The 19,303-nt window shown below is 39.4% G+C and overlaps 1 protein-coding gene across 7 annotated transcripts in view; it reads right to left on the bottom strand.

Annotated features, from left to right (window-relative positions):
* Positions 1-19,303, bottom strand: part of LOC131591631 (ras GTPase-activating protein 1-like) — a 183,982-nt gene that overhangs the window by 92,079 nt on the left and 72,600 nt on the right. For all 7 annotated transcript variants that reach the window (XR_009280424.1, XR_009280423.1, XM_058862524.1 and 4 more), the window contains 3 exons: positions 16,818-16,870; positions 15,801-15,951; positions 1,117-1,195 (listed from right to left, as the gene is read on the bottom strand). Coding sequence is in view for 5 of the 7 variants with exons in the window: in XM_058862524.1 (XP_058718507.1) it covers positions 1,117-1,195; positions 15,801-15,951; positions 16,818-16,870 (283 nt within the window). In the remaining 2 variants the exon portion in view is untranslated. The remainder of the gene's footprint in view (positions 1-1,116; positions 1,196-15,800; positions 15,952-16,817; positions 16,871-19,303) is intronic.

Raw genomic sequence — 19,303 nt, 5'->3', positions numbered from 1 at the left:
ATAGACAAAGTTCCAAAAGGAAGATGATCATCATAATCTAAAAAGAATGATGGAGAACAAGGAAAGTTATTGGGTAAAGCTTTTCAGAGATCAGTCTCTGAATTCAAGTTTCCTCACATTTGTCTCAAACTCATTGAAGAGCATGAGTTAATAGTAGCAGAAAACTGGGAAGCATTGATGACAAGTCAATCAGCAAAAAAGAAAAATAAAACCAAACAATCAGAATAATAAGGTATAAGTTGAATAATAGAAGATAAAATGTGCTCTCATTGATACTTACCAATAGTAATCAATATAATACAATGTGGGTACAGTAATGACAGATAACTTTCTAGGATATGGCACAGATAACCTTCTGCAATCTGGTAAACACTCTCACAGAAAAAAAGGAATTACTAATGACATTGTATTTGGAGCTGTTCTGGTCCATTACATTCAAGAAAAACAAACTCACACTGGAATTGGTGGCAGTAGGGCAACTACAAGAATCTTATGAAAAGACAAAAAACAGATTTTGGTATGCTCATCTTAGTGAGCTGACTAAAGAATAAAACAAGAAATGCCCTTGAATTAATATAGTAGATCTAGCAAAGGGGTAACTATTTAGGTTAGAAATTAAAACCAAATTTCTAACCATCAAAATAGGAAAGTTGAAGAATAGATAGGGAGAAAAGATAAAAATATACTTCTGAACTAGTTATAACTTTATGAAAAACTAGAAATAGTTTGTTTATTATCAGTGGTCTCTTAGGATGAATTTATGCTACAGGGCAACAATGTTCTTGAACACACCCTGTAATCCCAGCCCCTTGATCATCTCTGAAGCTTTTCTGTTCATATAGATTTTCTCTGAGGGAAGAAAGATACTAGACACAGAAGAATAGAGAGCAGCCTAGTTCAGTTTATCATAACTTCTGTTAACTACAAGCCAATAAGTAAACAAATGCATATGAAAATAAAATGAAAGAAACACACAAACTCAAAACAAAAATTCAGGAGAGGATGATTCTGTTTAACTACAATGGATAACTCTGCAGTAATTCAGTTCCTATATTATAAATATTTGAGGATTAAGTAAATTACTTCAATAACAAGCACTCAGAGATTAAGTTTTACCTGCATTGGAACAGGATCTTTAAGGTAATATCCTTCAACAATCTGTTCTTTTCTATAATGTTCAATGATCTCTGCAATACTGTTCAAATAAGAAAAATAATATTTAAAATGTTAAATCAATTCGTTTTTCCTCTGTATGAGACATGCAATCACACTACATTTCCTCACAAATTTGTAATAAAAATCAAGTGTTAAACATCATAATCTCATTTGCAGCAATGACAATCTACTAATACATTGAAGTCAAGAAAATTCACAGAACTGTATTTATTTATTCAAAACTTCACAGAATATTTTCAATCAGTTGTTGAAAATGCATGTATCGAGTATGTCTGGGATGGAGTTAACTCTCCCCACAGCAGTCTTCACAGTGATGTGCTCTGTATTTTTAGCTAGAAAGGTATTGATAAACAACCAGTTTTGGCTACTGCTGAGCAGTGCTCCCACAGCATCAAGGCTGTGTCTCCAACCCCATTCCTCAAAAGCCAGTAGGCTGGGGGGGGGACAAGAGCTTGGGAGAGGACAGAACCAGGAGAGCTGACCCAACCTGACCAAAGGGATAGTCCATACTGTATGATGTGCTCAGCAATAAAAGCTAGGGGGGAGGAGGGCATTCATTAAAGCATTTATCTTCCAAAGCAACTACTATGCATACTGAGGCCCTACTTCCCAGCAAGTATCTGAACACTACTTGCTCGTGGGAATAAGAGAAAAAAAATCTTGTTTTTCTTTTGCTTCCCTGTGCAGCCTTTACTTTTCTTTGTTAAACTGCCTTTTTCTTGACCCACAAGTTTTTCACCTTATTTTTCTCCCAGTCCCACTGAAGGAGCTGGGGGGCAAGAAGGAGTCTTGGTGGGCACATGGCAACCAGACAGGGTCAACCCACCACAATGCCAAATGAGTACACTACCTTTTCCACATTCAAGTTAACACATGCATTTCTCAGCTCTCCAACCAGGCTGAAAATTGTTATTTTATTGATAATAATTTTCAAAGTCTAGAGTAACTAGGAAAGGTGAATGGAAGGTATTTCAAACTGTGGAAATCAAGTTCTTTCTAGGAAGACAGGATGAGGAAATAAAAAAAGTTTTGTAACATGGATTATGCAGATTGTACTTCAAATCACCGAACCATCATATTAAATTAAATACCCAGTCAGTAACATGTCTCTATGGGTAACCTTACATTCTAATTACCAAAGTCAGGTTTAAATTCTATTTTGAAGGATCAAGGAAGAAGTAGTGACAGACACAAGGTAAATTCAACAAATCTTTGAATTGCTCTTATTTTTGCAGTTATTGAAAGTTACATTGTAATAAAGAGAAGTTAACAGCAACACAGACAAAGCATTCATATATGAAATATAAACCTGAAGAGGTAATTTAGAAGAGAACAAAAACATTATGTGTTTTCTCATTTCATATAGACTGTTAGCTGTGTGTGCAAATGCAATCAAAAAGGCACACATGATAGATCTTTGGCCTATTACAGTTGGATAAAATTTTATCGAAAGAAAAAATATAGGATGCTATAAAAATGATCATAAAAACAATCATAAAATACATGTAACTAATAAAATAGAAATCTATTTACTTTTTCTCAATTTCATTTTTCTAAAGCTATGAACTAGTGCATAGGCATTAAGCTAAAAATGTTCACAGGAAAATTAGTCACTTTTTCAAGTTTTTAATGACTTGAATTTCTCAATATTACTAAAACACAAATAAGTTTAATATTTTATGGATATGCAACATGCATATGCCATTTTCACCATGAAAATTTAAGCTTTACTGCAATACATAAAAGAATCGCTCACTGTATTTTGCATGTTGAACAGCTATTGCCAGCACAAGGACAATTAATAATGAAGCAGTTTTATACAATTTCTTTAGCCCTCTTCTTCCCCACACCAACTCAGCTCAGATGGTCATTATCAATTGTCTTACCACTGAAGCAGTCCAAATGACTGAACAAACCAAACATTACAAACAGAAAGATATTACATATAATCAAATACACTTGAGAATGAATTTGCAAGTCATCCCAGTTATCTAACATAAAATACAAAGCATGAGATGGAACAGACCACAAAAAGAATCAAGGTGACAGGAAAAAAGGATTTATAAAATTTTTCAGCATCTGACAGCAACAAAATCCTACTTACAAAAAATACATCAAGGAAGGTATAAATAAGCATGAATTTAAAAAAATGAATGGTTAAACTTGATTCAATATGGAGAAATAAATGTGAGTCTCAATACTACACTACAGTTACATTAGTATTTGTAAAATGTTTAGCATAGTTTATTAGGCTTCCCAGATTCTAGCTACTTGGATAATTTTAAAAGTATCCCATCATAATAAGTAGTTTCAGTCTTTTAATAATTAATGGTGAATTAAGAGTTATTCCAACAGCTGATGATAAGGACATTAGAACAGAACAGCATTTTACTCTGATAAGGACAATAGAACAACACAGCCTTGGAGTCATAGATAAAGGATGTAACTTAGGCAAACAAAAGTCATGCAAAATGCAAGCAGAATGCCAGCTCAGCTCTGCAAGGCTGACAAAGCAGAAGTTATGCAAAACAACAATATTGCGCTTACTCAAAAGCAGGGCTCAAAAGGTCACCTAAAAAAGGACACCAGATGTTGAAGACTACCGAAGAAGCATTTAAGAACTTCTGATAAGGGGTATGACTATGTAAAAGAAAGCCAAGGAAGTGGGGAGAGCTAATGCATACGTAATCAGTGTGTATGATAAAAACTCTGTTCACTTGATGCTCCGGGCACTCGATTAGAGGAAGGATCCTCTGAGTGACCAGCATGCTGCAATAAAGAATGCCTGCTTTCTAATACTCAAAACTGTGTTAACAAGTTTCTATCTGACCAATTTTGGAATCACTGACATTTCAAATAGTGAAGAATCCAGAAAACAGAACACTACATCATTAAATTATAAAGAAAAAGAATTAACATGTTAATTCCATATTGTTCAGGCTATCAAAACATGGATTAATCTATCAGTTAAAATGAAAAAGTCTTCCAACAACTCCAATCATCATCTAGTCTGAAAATTGTCTCATGTCTCAAATTAAAGATAATTTGAAAGCTTGTTCAATGTATAACTGTTGCTATATTTTATATATTAGTAAAGGCCTGTATGCACAAACCAGCCTTTGAAATAAGTCGTGATATTAAGGGCTAAAGTCCTTGAAACCTTCATGCAGAAGAGAGAGTAAAGTAAAACAATATCCTTGTGTGTAAGAGGAAAAATGTAAACTGTGTGTGTTAGCCAATAGTAGCTCGTTCTGCTCGCAGACCCTGTAGAACCCTATAAAGGTGTGCTAAAGATAGAAATAAACTGGCATTCACGATTACTTCTGTGAAGAGTGGTGAAGAGCTGGCGGTCTCTCAACATTTGGCGCCCGAACAGGGACACCCTGCGGGCAGGGGGGCTTCAGTGGATCCACACACGGTGGGACGGAGCCTTGGACCGAGGTTGGTGGAGCGGATCTGAGTGCAGATAGATGCTGCCTTGGATCGGTACCAGATAGGCGGCTCACGAATCAACGGGGGTGAGTCGCTGGGGGAGTCCGAAGGCAGGGGCGTGGTAGAAGGGTCGCACCCTTCCCCCCTGCCGCCGAGCCGCTAACATGGATGTGGAATTTGTAGCGGCAGAAAAACTGCTTCTCAGCATCCTCGTTAAACGAGGCGGAGCAGCCAGGGAAAAGGACCTGAATATGCTCATTATATGGGCTAATTGTCTTGGGCATTTGCAGTGCTCACTGCTTCTTGCGGGGCAAGAACGGACTGATATCTCGGCTCTGATATGGGAAACGGCAATTACGGAAAAGAGCAAGGACACTGTGTTTCTCGGTCGAACTTGGCAGATTGTAATTAATACCCTAAAAAACAGAAAAGTGAGATATGCTGAAGCTGTGAGCTCCGTGGTTCTACCTGCGTCACAGCGGCAGATGCCTTTACCTCCCACTGCTGGGCAAGCTCTCCTATCTATATTGCCCATGGAGAGAGGGAGGGAGAGTTAGGGAAAAGAAAATAATGAGAAAAAAGTTCCACAGGGAACGCTGAAACAACGAACAGAATCTGTTCAGTTATGGCAGGATGTGATACATCCAGAACTATTTGCTTCATTTTTGAAGTCACTTTTAGCACTACAACCTTATTTAAGTTCCATCTTTACCACCCTGAAAGAAAAGAAGCCAGATTTAGACTGGTTTCCACCCGAACCAGGAAAATATGAGGGAGCGAGGTGAGCGCAGAGAACAAAGGCATCCTGGGGGTAGAAGCAGCACAAGAAAAGTTCCAAGGCCACTCTGAGCAATTACAGAAACAACTGAGCAGAAACAGGTGGCTCAAACAGCTTCAAAGAGAGACAAACTAGTCAAAAAAATCTCAAACTATATGGTATCTAGTTCAAAATTCATCCTTGTAATTAGAAGCTGATAAGCTGCCATGATCGCTGTTGTTAGCACCTGGCCGTGAGAGACTTTTCGTGTAAAATCACCTGCTTTTGCAAAATCATACCTTTTTTTCCTCTATCGGCAAACAACAAGAGAGATTGAGAGAAAAACTGCATTTGTTAAAGTTAACTTTGTGAGGTTTTTTTTTTCTTTCTCTCCGTTTTTCCTCGCTGCGAGAGTATGTGGAGAATGTGAAGAAAGATAAGAGCAGAGCTGCAGCAGCAGCAGAGTGGGCAGTCCACCCCCCCGCTCCCTCTCTGGGGGGGGGCACTGGGATGGTGCAGGGTCGTGATTTATTGGGTTTTCAAAATGTTTTTATATACCATTGTAGAGTTAATTTTCTGTTTTAAGTAATTATGAGTTTATGCAATTGCAGTTTTTAGAGTTTTACTAGAGAAATTATTGTGGTTCTTTGAAAGTTAAGAAAAGAAAAAAAAAAAAAGAAAAAAAAAAAAAAGTGTTTAAGGTGAATACTAACAGAAGTTGCCTTGCAATAATTGGTTTTAGAATCCAAGGTTAAAACATGGTGTGATTTATAGCTTTTAGGAAAACCTTCTTCCAATTAATGTTATCTACAGAAGAGATTTGTGGTTTAAAAAAAAAAAAAATAATTAGTCAAGAGAATTTTACTGTACAAGACAAAGTTAAGTTAAAGTATATATTATCTATTTGTTTGGTTTTTCCACAATTTTAATAAGGGAATTTTAATGTGAGTCTTTTGTTATATAAACACATATAACTGCATATATACCAATTTGGATTTTAGATTTTAGTTTAAAAATTGGACTTAATGTTTTTGAAAAGTGCTACAAAAGCTGGATGGCAACTTGCCAAATCCTGTGTTGTTGTGGTGGTTTTTCTTCAGAAAAACTGCACTTTAACATCCTAACCAATTTAAGCATATACTAGGCAAATTTCTATTATGAATAAGTATTTTTAGTAACATTTGCAGTTATTGTGGGTTATTTTTAAAGCTAGATGACATAGAATTATGATGTGTTTGCTACATCTTTATAATCTTTATAGTGACTCCATGTTATTGTTATATTGTGTTTAAAAGGTATATATTAAACTTTTAGTTGCTCTTTTGTAGTAACAGAATAAGATTAAGTTATGTTTTCATTTAATATAGATTAAGTGTTAATAGAATTAAGGATAGTCAAGTTTTATAATGTTTAGGCTTGAATGCTTTTAAGTTAAGTTTTCTAACTTAGATATTCTTTTAAGGTTAAGTTTATTATTTCCTTTTGTCATATATAATTATTGTTGGGTTTAGATATTGTTTAATTGAAATTGTTTTATGTTTTCTTGGAGACACTTGTTTAAACTGCAAAGTATAGTTGTTTTCCTAGAGAGAGGAGGACGGCCACAGCTGAGACAGCTGTGATGGAGCACTGGTGAACACCTGCTTGTGGATAGAAGTGAATGCAGTCTGTGACACCCTTGACTTCATTGGGAGTTCTATTGGTTGTTGCAATCTCTGCAGTTTTTGTTTGTTATAGCTTTCTTATTTTTCAGTGTTTCCAGAATTTTAAGAAGATGTACCATTGCTGAGGATCAGCTGCCATGGGGGAGGCTCCAGATTAAACCAACTGCTGAATGGTTTAATTGGTCTGGTACCTAAGGCTCCTGATCATTTGCTTTGTACAAATGCATTTTAACAGTTTGTTATGCTGTAAGCATCTCATAGCCGCTACTATTGAGAACCTTGTTTTAGAAATGAGTTAAGAGGCATCTTTCCAGTTTAAAGTAAGGCCCTGGCCAAGCCTTGACTTTACCTGGACAGAATGTTTGCCAACAGATCCAGATATTTTCTGTCCCAAATCAGTATTTGAGTCACTTTTTGACTCAGCAATTTGACCCTATTAATATGACAGCTGGATCAATTTTAAAGTGGGCTTGGAGAGTCATTTTCCGGAGGTGATGATCCAATCCTTCACTGATTTTTGTTTCTGTTTGTTTGCTAAATATGGGATGCTAGTGCAGTGTTTCAGTAATTAATAGCAGTTTTATATTATATATGTTATTAATAATGTTTAAGATTTAATTGATTTTTAACTAGTATAAGTTCTTATTAATTGTGTATATGGTTTTGTGTTGATGTTGTTGTTTATAACAGAAGTACATCTCATTTTTATTTTTTTTTAAGAAAAACGGGGGAAATGGATGCCCTACTGTTGGAGTCTGAGATACAGACTGTGTGCCCTTGCTTTTAATATTTAGTTCCAAGATTCAAAGAAACACTGAATTTCATATAATATGAAATTCATGTGCATGTTTTCATGGTGATACATGAAAACAAATGTTAAAGTTAGATAGGAAATGTGTAAATGTGTAGATTAGAAAGTTTCTTAAATCACTGGGTGAAAAAGTAGTTTAGAGAACAGGAGACAAGATGGAGGATTTAGGGTGTTGTCTCTTGTCCTTCTTCTTTCTCCTTCATGTTCTTCTCCTAGGGGTGTTTGGGTAGTAGTAGGTGATTGGGTAGAGGATGCCGCAGTGCAGCACACAGGTGTTGGGTCATTGGGTCACTAAGAAAAATAGCTTAGTTGGCATCTGTTAATTGGGTAAATGGACATATAAAAGACCTTGAAGAAGATCTTTGTTAGCCATTTTACCCCTTTTCTATCATAGTGCACATAGCTCTTTGTACCTTGTAATGCTGATAAGAAAAAATAAACAACTGAGACCGAACGAGAGAAAAAACCGCCTCCCTCTCATCAATCTTCAGTTCAAAGGGAAAAAGAACCCAAATCTAAAAGTCCCCTAAACAGACGCCCTACAAGCATTCAATTAGTATAATTTATTAACTTCAAGGAGAGAAGTGTCTGTGTTTTGTTGGCAGGTTCAGAAAGGTCACCTGTCCATCTGACCAGACTGTGTGCCTCTGAACACATGAGATCCAGTGAACAGAGATGTCATCACACAGCCTTGGTACTCCAGACATGGATCAGAAGTGGACCTGTCAGGACACAGTTGTGTCTGAACACTATATAGACAGTTGCCAACAGAAATTTTATGTTGTTATTATGATGTTGTGTCTCTACCAATTTTCAGGTATCCTTTGTTTTAAGATTTAAAAGGATCTGAAGAACAACTTGAACATCAAAGCCCTCAGTCACCGATCAACTGCCAGCTGACATCATGGGAGCAGTGAACGTTCCAGGACTGAATCGTGCTGGAGAAATTCTGTAGAAGATCTAAGAAGTGTAGAGACTCCATTTAATTGTATATAAGGCAAATTGTAGTTGTGTGTTTACCCTTTCAGCAAATTGCTTTCACGCTTAGACTACATATATACCAGAGCACCTGTGTTAAAAGTAGTTAGACAATAGTTTAAGTGTTTAGCTTGTGTAGTAATTGTTATGTTAGTATAAAGTATAAGTATTCCCTCTTCAAGAGGTAGTGTAAGCATCTTTGAAAGTTCATTTAACAATTGAAGTTTTAGCTGTGAGTTTGCAAATATGGTGTCATTTACATGGTAAAATGCTTATGGTAATTGTGTTGTGTATAGTCATGACCAACTGTCTGCTAACTAACATCCAAAAGTGACAGAACATATAGGTCACTCTGGCACATTGAAGTGGCCAAAGGTCAATGTGTTTGAGCCTAGCCACCCCTGGAGATCCTTTCACACCTGTCTCATAGGAGTCCCTGAGTGGGATCCTCCAGCATTTAAAGGTTTAATTAGTAACAAGACTCGACTGAATCGATTGGCAATGTTGCAAGAGTGCAGTCACACTGTTGGCTTCACATTAAGACAATTTGAAGCCTGTTAGCAAGCAAAAATTACCAAAGTTCTTAATGTTACAACCCTCAGAAGAATTGGATTTGTTATGTTCCACCAATACCTCAGGTGGATGGATAATGTTTGAACCCCCGACAAAAAGTCATTCTAACAAAGTAATGCAGCACTGGGTTGCAGTCAACCCTATAGCTGATCTCGTTACTACCACTGTAAATAAAGCCTTTATTCGTGGTGCAATCTCACAGGACAATTACCAAAGCGATTACCTAGTTCCATATTCCTAATCTGTGAAGATAGAGCATGGAATTAGATTCCTGCTAATCCACATGGAAGACCCTGTTATCTTGGGAAACTCACTTTGTTCTACCCAAGCTTACATCAATTGTTGAATATAGCTAGCAAAATGAAGAACATCAAACAGTCAAGGCGAAGCCTGAATGAATTAATGTTTAGCCACCCTAAAAAGGCTCGCTTGCTGGACTAGGAAAGAATTAAACTTAACATCCACAATGTTAAGTGAGCTTTCAGCCGATGTGAGTAGTGTATCATGCAGTACTATGAAATCAAGTTGCAATTGACCTTTTGCTCTTAGCACAAGGACATGGTTGTGGAGAGTTTGAAGGCATGTGCTGCTTGGATCTTGCTGATCATTCAGCTTCCATCCATGAGCAACTACAACAGCTACAGGATGGGTTGCATGCCCTGAAGGAAGATAGTGACCCCATTGGAAGTTGGTTCACCAGCTAAGGCATCACTAGATGGTTGAAGTCTCTTATGCTAGAGGGGGGACGGACTTTACTTATAATGTTAATTGGGATAACAGTCTAAGTTGTATGTTATCCTATCCAAAGCCTGGTTTGTGCAAAAAGAGAAAGGGGGATTTGTTGCTATAATTTATATATTAGTAAAGGCCTGTATGCACAAACCAGCCTTTGAAATAAGTTGTGATATTAAGGGCTAAAGTCCTTGAAACCTTCATGCAGAAGAGAGAGTAAAGTAAAACAATATCCTTGTGTGTAAGAGGAAAAATGTAAACTGTGTGTGTTAGCCAATAGTAGCTCGTTCTGCTCGCAGACCCTGTAGAACCCTATAAAGGTGTGCTAAAGATAGAAATAAACTGGCATTCACGATTACTTCTGTGAAGAGTGGTGAAGAGCTGGCGGTCTCTCAACATATAACTATTGGGTCAATATTTCTTATGTTCTACTTTGACATGGAATCAACAGATGTACCACCCTGTGCTGCTGGCCCCCTTCTAAATTTTTCAAATTTTTGGAAAACTCTCTTAGGAAGGTGAGATTTCAGAAAGAAAACAGAATGAGAGGACAAAGTGGCATGAGATATGTGGTAGGATAGGTACGCCTGTCCTACTCCACCTTCTAAAATCAGAAGTGAAACATTAAAAGTGCTACCTTACATTCAAATATTGTTTTACTTCACAGGTAGTTTGCATATCCAGACATGGGGCTTGAAGTTCCCCAACCTGTATAAGCAATACTACATTTCTGCCTATACTCCAAAAGCAAGCACAGGTAGCATTTCCCTCAATCTTCCCAGAAAGAGGGAGAGGCTTTAGAAGAAACAGGTGAACTTCAGACATAAATATCTGGTTCCAGGATTGGTGCCTCTACCAGAACATTGCTTTTTATAACCACGAAAAGTCTGAGACACAAGGTATGCTGGGACCTGAAATGATCCCTCTGTCCTAACAGAGGAAACGCTTCCTTGTTCATAAACTCATTACAGGACTGACAGAGAAGGCTTTAAAATGCAGTCAGTGTAGGAAGGTATCCTGGGGTGACTTTATGATACTGGTATCCCCAATCACCTGGTTTATGTTACATATTAAGTTCTGCACCTTTAAGACTGGCTCTGAGAGTGAAGGGGGGGAGGAAGACGTGTGCAGTTTGTGTTAAAGAAAAACATCACTCCCCTGCATCCTGCGCCTGGACGGTGTTGTCTGCAACATGGACAGACAGCAGGACAGAGCTTCTCTCTGGCTTTTAGTTAGTTTTAACTCGCTGAGGCAGAGGAGTTCCTTGGACTTCTTTTTTTTTTTTTCTTGTATCTGTTCAAACCTGTTTTGGACTGAAAAACACCCAGCCAAACCCCAGGAGCTCACGCCTGTGGCCCACCGGGGTCTGGGCCTCGGCACTTTCCAGCGCCAGAGGGACTGATAAGAACCTGAGTGGGCTGAGCTACACCACATGAAAAGGACTTTTCTTCCTGGATTTGCCATCTTATCTAACAGCAAGAGGTTTTATTGTTTAATACTATTCAATTTCTGTTAAATAAACAGTTTTTTCCACTTCTCTCCAAGGAAATCTCTTTTTCCCGAACCGGTTGGGGGGAGGAGCCGTTTGAATTTTGCTTTTCTGGGCAAACCCCATTTGGAGGTTCTCTCCCAAATTTGCCCTAAACTAGGACAAATACAGTTCTTGGTGCCCAACACGTGGCTTGAGAGTACTTACTCTGTATTGGGATAAAGCAGTCAGTAGCCATGTTGTTTGAATGCATAATGTCTCTCGGGGTGGAGGCCTTCATGTGGTTCTGGTCCCTAGACTTTTTTGAGGTTTTAATACCTTTCTTTTACCTTGTTTACAGTAGAGGGGCATGGATTAGAATAGTTATTGTGCTGGGATCAGTGATAATGATTTATAGGAATTTCATAAAAGTACTGAAGTTTCTGCCAGGTATGTTTGGCTTATGGTTTCTTCGTCTGACCCTGCCTCCCAGTCCCAGTAGCACATTTTGAGGGTTTATTGGTAATTGCACCCAGTTTGTCAGAGGAAGAACAGGGGATGAGGCTTTTCAGCCTTTCCTTTCCTTCTTCTCCTTTGAATCTGTTATGTCCCTTTTTGAGAATATTCAGTTTCCCCTGAGTGTTAAAGATATAACTTTCCTAGTATTTAATCTGGTAGGCTTCCTGTATATAGTTTGCAACTTGTCTAGAGTGAAGGCTGAGATATGCAGAGGAGCTAATGAGGCCCCTGCCCCAGAAGTAGACTCAGGTGTAGGAAATCCTGAGTGGTGTAGAGAATGGGAGAGAATGGGCCAGACTCTGAAGAAATTTTCTGATACTCCAGCCTGGGAATTTTCATGTAAACAAATTCAGAACCCAGATGAAGTAGGGAAATATCTGGAAGAGAATTGCTATGATGATTCTAAGGAGAAAAATATCATTGCAATAAGCTGGGCCCCAGCGTATGCTTATCACACGGTGCTAGATACTGTAGGGCAGGGAGATAAATCAGCAGCTACCCCAGTCACTCAGGCTGCAGCCAAGCCAGCAGCTAAAACAGACAGTGAGCTCAAACCAGCAGCCAAACCAGACAGTGAGCCTAAGCCAATGGTTGTTGCTCCTACCACGAGAGGCATAAAATTCAAAACCAAAACCAGTCGGCCAGTGGATGATAATGGTGATGCGGGGGAAGGACCCTCAAGACCAGCAACTGACCCAAAATCAGAAGGCGCTAGTGAGCCCTTCTCCCTGAGGGACCTTCGTGGCCTAAGAAAGGATTACACTCGACGACCTGATGAATCTATAATTAGTTGGTTAGTCCGTCTGTGGGATGCTGCAGGTGAGGCTAAGTTCTGGACAGTACTGAAGCAAGGCATTTGGGATCCCTGTCACATGATGTGGTTATCAACCAAGGAATGATGAGGGGGCCTGACCCTTATAGTCTCTGGGAACGGGTCCTGGGAAGTGTGGCACAATGATATCTGTGTGCAGATGATCTCTATATACAGAAAACTCATTGGAAGACCATAGAACAAGGGATTCAGTGCTTGAGAGAAATGGCAGTAGTAGAGATTGTTATCATGGATGACCTAAACACTAGAAATCCAGACTTGGTACCATGTACACCTGTGATGTGGCGAAAACTTGTTCAACTTGGGCCACAAGAATATGCTTCTGCTTTAACAACGATGAAGTGGGATGACAGGGAGGAGACCGTGCTGGATATGGCAAAGAAGCTCTGAGCATATGCAGATACCGTGCATGGCCCCATACATGCAAGAATCGCAGCTGTGGAAACGTCTGCAGAAATTCAAAGACAAGATAGAGGAGAACCTCAAGAAACTCAGGGAAGACCTTCTTCCAGTCTCGGCAGTACAGACCAGGAGCTCTGGTACTCAACGCAGAAGTTCTCCAGATAGGGAGAAAAAGCTAGGAGCTGAGCTGTGGTTCTTCCTGCGTGACTGCGGAGAAAATATGAAGAGATGGGATGGAAAATCTACTGCTGCTCTGGCACAATGGGCACTTGAATTGAAAGACAGCAAGTCTCAGAGAGGAAGTTCCAACAAAAAGAAAGCCGCTCCAGTAGCCTGTAGCCAAACTGACAGGTATGATGATGATGACAACGTCTGATCCCCTTGAAGGAACCTCCAAGAGAGATGTGCAGAGAAAGAAGGATAACCAGGCTTAGAGGGGCCCTTGCCTCTAGCCAGGTAGAGGCTAGGGATAACCCTGTCTTTTGGACTGTGTGGATTTGTTGGCCTGGCACATCAGAACCACAAAAATATGAGGCCTTGGTTGACACTGGTGCACAGTGCACATTAATCCCATCAAGACATGTAGGGGCAGAATCACTTTCTATTGCTGGTGTGACAGGGGGATCACAGGACTTTACTTTAGTGGAAGCTGATGTGAGCCTGACTGGAAGTGAGTGGAAGAAACACCCTATTGTGACTGGCCCAGAGGCCCCATGCATTTTGGGCATAGACTTCCTCCGAATTGGGTATTTTAAAGACCCAAAGGGACTCAGGTGGGCATTTGGTATAGCAGCTGTAGAGACAGAGGGCACCAAGCAATTGAACACCCTGCCTGGACTATCAGAGAACCCATCTGCAGTAGGACTCCTGAAAGTGGAAGAACAGCAAGTACCAATTGCCACCTCGACAGTGCACCACCGGCAGTATTGGATGAATCGAGATGCTGTGGTCCCCATCCACAAGATGATCTGTGAGCTGGAGAGCCAAAGGCTGGTCAGCAAAATCCATTCACCCTTCAACAGCCCCATTTGGCCTGTGCACAAATCTGAAGGAGAATGGAGATTGACTGTGGACTATCGTGCATTGAATGAAGTGACTCCACCACTGACTGCTGCCATGCCGGACATGTTAGAGCTCCAGTACAAGCTGGAGTCCAAGGCAGCAAAGTGGTATGCCACTATTGACATTGCCAGCGCATTTTTCTCCATTCCTCTGGCAGCAGAATGCAGGCCTCAGTTTGCCTTCACGTGGAGGGGAGTGCAGTACACTTGGAACCGACTGCCCCAGGGGTGGAAGCACAGCCCCACCATCTGCCATGGACTGATTCAGACTGCACTAGAAAAGGGTGAGGCTCCAGAACATCCGCAGTACATTGATGACATCATTGTGTGGGGGAATACAGCTGCAGAAGTGTTTGAGAAAGGAGAGAAAATCATCCAGATTCTCCTGAAAGCCGGTTTTGCTATCAAGAAGAGCAAAGTTAAGGGACCTGTTCGAGAGATCCAGTTCCTGGGAGTAAAGTGACAAGATGGACGGCGTCAGATTCCTACTGATGTCATCAACAAGATCATAGTAATGTCTCCACCAGCCAGTAAAAGGAAACACAAGCTTTCTTAGGTGCCATAGGTTTTTGGAGAATGCATATTCCTGAATACAGCCAGATGGTGAGCCCTCTCTACCGGATCACCCGCAAAAAGAACACTGTCCATTTGAAATCATATGAAGAAGTCCACTGAACTTTTTAGGAGACCTCAACATTTTCTTGGATATCTACCCACTCAGGAGCCAAGCTGGAATTGAGAGAAATTCTCTATTGGGATGAAGAATGCCCTGGTTCTAGGTGAACAAGTCCAGAAAATTTCTGATCATGTGACAGGCAATGGCTTCAGTCAAGAGAGAAAGGTGATTTTTCACTATCTGCATTTCTGAACAATACATTCAGATATTTTTAGGTGATTCATTTAATGACTTTTTTCAACAATAAAGGTAATTTTCCCCTTTGTTGTCAATACCCATTTCTATTGTTTATACTTTTAAATCCCTACTGAATGTCTCCAATAAAACTAACATTTTAATTTTCCCCTTTAATATACACAAAACTCCCTATATTATAAATAGTAGTTTCCAAGACAACACAGCATTCTCCTAATTACATGTCATAATCCAATGTATAGGGTAAAGAAAATAATTTACAGAAGGAGAAAAATACTTCAAAAGAAACAAGTTACACCTAAGCTTTTGAAGGCTTTTAGAATGTACTTAGTTACAACTAACTACTAAGCAATTTAATTAAAACTCATAGTATATCTTTAAGAAACACTGAAACTTTATGATCATATCAGTAAGTTATCAGCAATATGTTATACAAGTTCCTTACAGAAATCAGTAAGTTATCAGCAATATGTTATACAAGTTCCTTACAGAACTGTAAAATACACACAACTATTCAAACTTACCTATTATAATATCTGCCTCCCATCATAAACTGATTGCTTGATGTTGGACATATTTTAAAACGCTGAATATTTTCACTGGTCCGAAAATAAAGTGAATAATCACCAGGTGTACTATCTGAGGGCCTCACAAGAAAACTGCACACCTGACCAACTGAAAATATATAATAATACAGCATTATTAACTGTTACTTAGTGTCACTTATGATCTCTTATCAAAGCTCTTTCAGTACAAATTAGCAAGAATTGCACACTTAAGGAATAAAGTCTGATCTAAGTTCCAACAGTGATCCCCATTCTTCCCCCAAAAAGGATGAAGTAGTACTAAACTGCCAAAATTAATGCCAAATCATTTGGCTGTAGGTGACAACCTATCCCAAACTTCTGTCACCTCTTTACAAGAGCATATGGTGTGCATATGAGTTTTGACAATATTTTCAAAAAAACTAAAGATTTTTGTTCTCATATTTAAGGTATGCTATTTGACAGCATGAGTCTGAAATCTTGATGTTTTCATTTTAAAAATTATTTCCTATATGAGGAGACTAAAGTTTAATACATTCTCCCATAAGTATATAACAGCATCAAGCCTTCCAGAGTTCAAGAAGTGTTTGGACAACACTCTCAGGCACATGGTGATTCTTGGAGGATGGTTCTGTGCAGGGCCAGGAGTTGGACTCAATGACCCTTGTGGGGCCCTTCCAACTCAGAATATTCTGTGATTCTGTGAACAGTATTTTCTCCTCAGCATTTTAATGAAGCACAAGATATATTTCTGTATATTACAAACATTTTTTAAAAATTAGTTTTTTCAATCAGAATTCTGAAACTAACTTTACTTGAGAACATAAAAACACCCCTCAATGCTCAGCCATGAGTTTTTTTTTCCAATGTAGTAGCAACCACAGATCTGATGCTCATATGTTCGTACAGAAAAAAAAACTCAGGTTTTCCTGCTGTCTCAAAGGATTAATTTGTCTCATTCCACTACCACTGTATTTCCATCTGAAATAAAAGTACCTGTCATCAGCAAATTGTAAGCTTCTTGTTTGGAGATCTTCCCATGGAACCATCTTAAAGAGAAAAATTAGAAAGCAAGACTATCAGCTCTCTTCTTTAGTAGTTGTGACATCTAAGGCTCTGACATCTATGAAATAATCTCTGATACATAGGAATTAATCTTTGTTTAAAAAAATTTAGTAAATATAGATTATATAAGCAACTGTTATGTTATTCAGCAATTCTGTTTTTCTACCAACAGAATGAAAAATAAATATCTACATCTATATAAACTGATTTGAGTGCAGGTGTGCAATGCAAAGTAGATGTTCAAATCCAAATGTGTTTAGAGATTAAAGGAACTGTTTAAATGCTAGATAATTACAGGCATATTTGAAGCCAGTCTTAGACAGCAATTTATTTGAAGCATGAAATACAAAGCACAAGGACATTAATGAGAGTTAAATACTATACAGAATAACTAAAATTGAATTTTGCTAGAAGCTGAGGAAATAAACTCCAGCTTTATTAACTAGTGAATAAGAATCACTTTAGTTTCATGCCTTGCATCTTCCAGAATCCTTTGTCAGAGCATCATCCTAAAAAAATACACCAATCTATCCAGTCTTAACCTGATACCTATGATTATAGGAAACAGCTTGATGTTGCATAGGTATTCAGTTTACATGTGACATATCACATGCTACATCTTGAGAGCTCATCCTGTCTTTTAAAGGAAAGTTAGAAATAGGGCCTTTCATTGCAGAGTTTATATGCATATGCATGCATGTTTAAGTGTGTCCTTAGTAACAAAGGGGTTCAGGAAGGCTGGACATACTTTAAGATGGAAATGGTAAAGGTGCAAGAGCAGGCTGTCCCTGTGTGCCTAAAGACAAGCTATCAGAGAAGAAAACTGGCCTGGTTGAACAGGGAGCTTTCACAGGAACTCAGGGGGAAAAAAAGTGAGTTTATGACCGTCAGAAGAAGGGGCAGGCAACTCAGGAAGAGTACAAGGATGTTGTTAGGTCATGCAGAGAGGGAATTAGAAAGGCAAAAGCCCAGCTGGAATTCAATCTGGCTACTGTCATAAAAGACAATAAAAAGTATTTTTACAAATGCATTAACAACAAAAGGAGGTCCAAGGAAAATCTACATCCTTTACTGGACGTGGGGGGAAGGACAGAATGGACACATTGTCCCCAAGGATAAGGAAAAGGCTGAGGTACTTAATACCTTCTTTGCCTCAGTCCTTAACAAAGACTGGTTATTCTCAGGGTACCCAGCCCCCTGAGCTGGTAGACAGGGGCAGGAAGCAGAATAGATCCCCTGCAATCCAGAAGGAAACATTAGTTACCTCCTGAGCCACTTAAACACTCACAAGTCTGTGGGGCCTGATGGGATTCACCTGAGGCTACTAAGGAAGCTGGTGGAAGAACTTCCTAAGCTGCCCTCCTTATTTATCATCAGTCCTGGTGAACCATAGAGGTCCCAGATGACTGGAGGTTGGCCAATGTGATGCCAATCTACAAGAGGATCCAGGGAACTACAGGCCTGTCACTCTGACCAACAGATCATCTGGAGCACCATCACACAGGACATGCAGAAAAAACAGATGATCAGGCCTAGCCAACATGGGTTTATGAAAGGCAGGTCCTGTTTGACCAATGTGATCTGCTTTTCTGACCAGGTGACCTGCTTAGTGGATATGGGAAAGGCTGTGGATATTGTCTACCTGGACTTCAGCAAAGCCTTTGATACTGTCTCCCATGGCATTCTCCTGGAGAAGCTGAAGCCCATGGCTTGGACAGGTGCGCTCTGGTGGGTAAAAATCTGGCTGGATGGCTGAGCCCAGAGAGTGGTGGTGAATGGTGCTACAGCCAGTTTGTATCAGGTCACTAGTGGTGTTCCCCAAGGCTCAGTGTTGGGGCAAGTCCTGTTTAATATCTTTATCTATAATCTGGATGGGAGGATCAAGTGCACCCTCAGTAAATTTGCAGACGACACCGAGTTAGGTGGGAATATTGATCTGCTGGAGGGTAGGAAGGCTCTGCAAAGGGATCTGGACATGCTGGATCAATGGGCCAAGACCAACAGTATGAGGTTCAACAATGCCAAGTGCCAGGTCCTGCACTTGGGTCAAAACAACCCCATGCAGTGCTACAGCCTGGGTTGACATCTGGCTGAACATGAGCCAGTTATGCTGCTATACCAAACTGACTAGCACAACATTGAAAACCTGAAAACTGAAGCCACATAACAATAATTTTCTTTCCCCTATTAGGAACAAAAACAAACCACCAAGAAAACACCACCAGAAGAAATGCCTTCTTCTAGCATCAGTCCTTTGGAGACTGCAAACTGGGTAAAAAATACAGAAAGCACAAGCTGCAATTATTGCAAGCAAATAGAGGACAGATGAAGTTATCCAGCTGTTTTCTGTAACTTTGATTTGCTGCTCATCTTTACAACTGAAAATCATATAACAATCACATTTCCTGTATCAATTC

This window comes from Poecile atricapillus, chromosome W (genome assembly GCF_030490865.1).
Source record: "Poecile atricapillus isolate bPoeAtr1 chromosome W, bPoeAtr1.hap1, whole genome shotgun sequence".
NCBI classification, from domain to species: domain Eukaryota; kingdom Metazoa; phylum Chordata; class Aves; order Passeriformes; family Paridae; genus Poecile; species Poecile atricapillus.
Note: the sequence above shows the minus strand (reverse complement) of the source record. Positions and strands in the feature narration are given on the sequence as shown.